Raw genomic sequence first — 4,404 nt, forward strand, 5'->3', positions numbered from 1 at the left:
AGTTCCAGTACCCGCCTTCCAGTATTTGCCTTTGAATGCCCGCCCTCAAGTACCCGCCTTCCAGTACTTGCCTTCCAGTACCCGCCCTCCAGTACTTGGATTCGGGTGCCCACCCTCAAGTACTCGCCTTCCAAGACCCGCCTTCCAGCACCTGTCTCTCAGTGTCTGAGTTCCAGCAACCGCCTACCAGTACTTACCTTTGAGTGCCCGCTCTCAAGTACCCGCCTTCCAGTACCCGCCTTTAACTACACATTACATGCCACCCGCTATCCAGCACCTGTCACCCAAAACAGTTGCGAGACAACACCGAGAACATAACAGCATTACCACCTCGTACATTTTGAACCTCAGTCTAATATCGGTTTTCCTGAAAAAAAAGTGTGAACATGTATCCATTTGAACAAAATATATACAATCGAAACAAAAACCGATATGAATATGAGAGTTATTACCAGGACCACGAGCAAGATGTCCATGCATAAAAACTGATACCAGGAAAGATCAAGTCCAGGAGAACGGATGTGAGAGTCGCCATATTTGATCACATGATCAATCCAGTAGGCTACTTCCTGTCGAGGATTTAATGGTCTGTCTCGGAATATCCTTGACGATTTTTGAATGTTTTCTTTGTAAGATTTGTTTTCAATCACCAGGTTTATAGCCGATGCAAAGTCGCTTTCTGTAGCATAATGTAAGTCGAGTCCAAGGCCCCAGCCCTTGCTCACTAATCGCTTAACGTTGTATGGTTGGTCTGAAAAGATTGGAACTCCAAGTAAGGGTACGCCGTTGTATATAGCCTCATACTGTCCGTTAGAACCGCAATGGGAAATGAACAGTTTGGTTTTCGAATGGCCAAGTAGATCGTTTTGAGGAAACCATTTAGAAATCAAAAACTTTGAGGAATTGGTTTTGACATTAGATCTCCATACAAAGTCATACTTTGTCATGGAAAATGCTTTCAAAAGTTTGTTAGAGAGGTGCTGGGGGAGCTCACTCAGACTTCCCCCAAAGGACACTACAACTACTCCGTGCTGAGACTTCCTATAGAAATCGTGGAACTTTCCTGATAAAGGTTGTGCATTCCGTGTTGATAGTCCACCCACCAGTTTCGAGTTGGGCATGAGGGGTCTAGGGTAATCAGCAACAACATCCTGCTCGATGAACCATAGCTGTGCCTGCTCCATAAGACGACTGAAAGGGACGTAAGGTTTCTCTGGCGCATATTTTGACACATCAGTCTCAGATACATGAGGTCTAAAGTTGGAAGCAAACAAGTGAATCAAAGTATTTGCAAGTCTTTGCATGAATGTCATCTCTGGCGTTTCACCCAAGCCGGTGAAGGGAACAAATGAGGGAAGGAAGGGTGTCCCTGACCGCCATGAATCCTGAACAATGCTGATGTAGCAAAAAGGAACATTTAACCTGTATGGGATGATCGTATAGGCCAAACCAACAATTCCGTCCACGATTGCCAAATCGAACTTTTTGGCTTTTATATTCTCAAAAAAGGTAACATCGGTTAAAACAATGTGATTGAGTTCTCTCAAGGTTGTGAAGAACGATATAGGTGGAGCCCTTCTGTCCATGTATTTTATAAGCTTGTCTATTAGCAGATGAAGGTAATCTGTGGGAGATTTGGGATTTGGTATTGCCGGCTTGTCTGGGTAAAGGTATGCGTCCATGAGATAGCCATTAATCTTCTTGTCAGCGTCATAATCTCCCAGTGCTTCCATTTTGATGAGGTTGAGACTACTATTTCTAAGGACGCCTTGCGACCCGAGGGCACCCGGATAGGCAACCCATAATTCGTGACCATACTTGCGCAGTTCCTCTGTGACCCAGCAGAGGGACTGGACGTGACTGTACTGAGGGAATGGGAGGTACAGTACACGCGCGGCCTGGCTCAGGTTGATCACGGCGCTCACCGCCCACAACGTCAATATATGCAGAGATGAAATCATCATTTTCTTTCACCTGAAGAGTATAAATAGTTTCATATAGTTTCACATGACAACAGAGGTGACCAATAGTTGATGTCCACTGACGTCACTGGACAATGCTTGAATAATATAAGTTGTTCACTGGTCACGAGGGGGACATGGGTTGATGTACCCTCGATATTTGTTTATGTTCCCTGAGCCCGAAGGGAGAGGGGAACATAAACAAACATCGAGGGTACATCAACCCATGGGCCCCAAGGGACCAGTGAACAACGTATCTATCTTACCAAACGCATTAATGTTAATTTTGAATTGTTTGAAGCACGGGTACAAATATTTTTGTAGCCATCGCTAGATTTTGCTGACAAGAAAAACATATTTAGAGTTATCTCCCTTCCATCGAATTGCATTCGCAAAACATCGGTAATTTCCGTACGTGATTCATACGTGATTCAATGTAATTCGATATAAAGAATTACTACCACGAAGTACCAAATGAGTTGCCATTGACAGCGGGGTACATTGAAATGTTACTCGCTTGTAAGCGGGGTACATTGAAAATAATAGAAGAGCGTTCAGCCAATCAGAAAGCGACATTTATGTGTGAGGTTAAGATAAGATATATTACCCCGACGAATTTAATTCATTAGACAGAAAAGTACATTTTATAAATTTGATGAAATGCATCATAACACTTTCTCTGTTTATTGTCTCTGCACCAAAGTAACTACCTTGTCGTACATCCCTTTCTGTATTTCAAATGCCCTAAACCAAGCAAGTCTAGATTTTCCTTTGAATCTCACAGCCCACTGCAGCTCCTTTTCAATATGTAGTTATTTGGTAGTATCAAATCATATAGTTTCAGAGACTAAGCATTGGTCTGCACAACACTCTGATACCTTTGTTCTTTCACATTATGTCTTAGACGAACACATATATAAATATTTCTGAATATTTTTGTTATCGACAAAGCGGGTCACTCAAAAAAAGTTCTTCGGTGTCTGACATTATTTAAGATAGCAAATCGCGAACATTAGCTTTCACTTTAACAGGACAAGCAAACTATATCTAACAGGTGAAGCCAACCAACAACCAAGGTTTTGGTAAAACTTAATTATATTCGTACGGGTTTTGTTGTAGATGAAATCATGAAGAAGTGACCGCTTACATATGGTATTGTAACAAAACCCAGACACTCTCCCTCCTCCCAGTATACACATCGCCAAAGAAAACACGATAATAGCATTGTACAGGTTCGGAAACGCGCTTGTATAGTTTGGTTTGGTTTGGTAGTTGTTTAACGACACACCCTGCCATAGTCCAGCTATATGGAGGCTATCTGTAAATAATCGAGTCTGGATCAGACAATCCAGTGATCAACACCATCGATCTACTCAACTGGGATACGATGACATGTGTCAACCAAGTCAGCAAGCCTGACCACCCGATCCCGTTAGTCGCCTCTTACAACAAGCATGGGTTACTGAAGACCAATTCTAACCCGGATCTTCACGGGTCCACATGTAAAGACATGTGATAAATTGAAAGCTTATAACATACCGTTCGTACTTCATAATGGTGAGGACAGAGTGTGGGACATAGTGGGTGTGTTAAATTAAAGTTTAACATCAATCTAAACAAAGGACAACCGTGGTATTCAGTCTGCTACCATCTGCTAATGCTAGTTAAGGAATAATCAGTGGATAGGTTGCCTTCCATTCGTCAATAATACAAGAATATGCACACGCACACGCACACGCACACGCACACGCACACGCACACCTCTGCAACGTGAGTGAGTGAGTTGGGTTTTACGCCGCTTTTAGCAATATTCCAGCTATATGGCGGCCGCGGACACCAGAAATGTATCCATGTAGGGAATCGAACCGGGTCTTCGGCGTGACGAGCGAACGCTTTACCCACTAGGCTACCCCACCGCCCCTCTGCAACGTGAACATGAACTTCAACATAACATAAACTACAGTATGTATTCTGTATTAAGCATGTAACAGGTTAACTAGCAAATCGAAACAATTACTTGAGTATTGTCAGTGTTGAATAAAAGAACTATACCTTTCCATTCCCGCCTTCACCAGAGACAAACTGCACGCAATCAGGAAAACACCGTCAAATGTGTACATGTATTTCGGAACCACTTATATATGTTTCATTACCATGTGGACAATGAGTGCTTGCCCACGTGATGCATGTCTGTGTGTAATCTGAAAATAGATATGCAAATGAATAACAGAGAGATGAATATATAATGAATGCAACTAATAATTAATGATAGTATTATATGTTTCCACCTGAGCGTATCCACAATTTCAAGTAATGGCCAAAAAACGTAAATTGTTGATATTCATTTTGCTTGGTCTACATATGTAACGATATAACAATATTTGGGTAATGTATGGTAGAAATGTTGAGGTATTATGTAATGTATAAGTATATATAATGTTGA

General features: G+C 42.0%; 1 protein-coding gene across 1 annotated transcript; it reads right to left on the reverse strand.

Moving 5' to 3' along the window:
- Window positions 1-347: 347 nt before the first annotated feature.
- On the reverse strand, window positions 348-4,072 carry LOC124266844 (UDP-glucuronosyltransferase 2C1-like). The gene is made up of 2 exons (XM_046701655.1): window positions 4,014-4,072; window positions 348-1,974 (listed from the first exon to the last, which is right to left on the reverse strand). Exon 2 carries the CDS (start codon window positions 1,962-1,964, stop codon window positions 348-350), a length of 1,617 nt encoding a protein of 538 aa, XP_046557611.1. The 5' UTR covers window positions 1,965-1,974; window positions 4,014-4,072.
- Window positions 4,073-4,404: the final 332 nt, after the last annotated feature.

This window comes from Haliotis rubra, unplaced genomic scaffold, assembly GCF_003918875.1.
Source record: "Haliotis rubra isolate DU_JTF1 unplaced genomic scaffold, ASM391887v1 Scf100, whole genome shotgun sequence".
Lineage (NCBI taxonomy): Eukaryota > Metazoa > Mollusca > Gastropoda > Lepetellida > Haliotidae > Haliotis > Haliotis rubra.

Coding starts and splice junctions, on each gene's coding strand:
- LOC124266844 (XM_046701655.1), bottom strand. CDS start 1,964: ATGATGATTTCATCTCTGCATATATTGACGTTGTGGGCGGTGAGCGCC.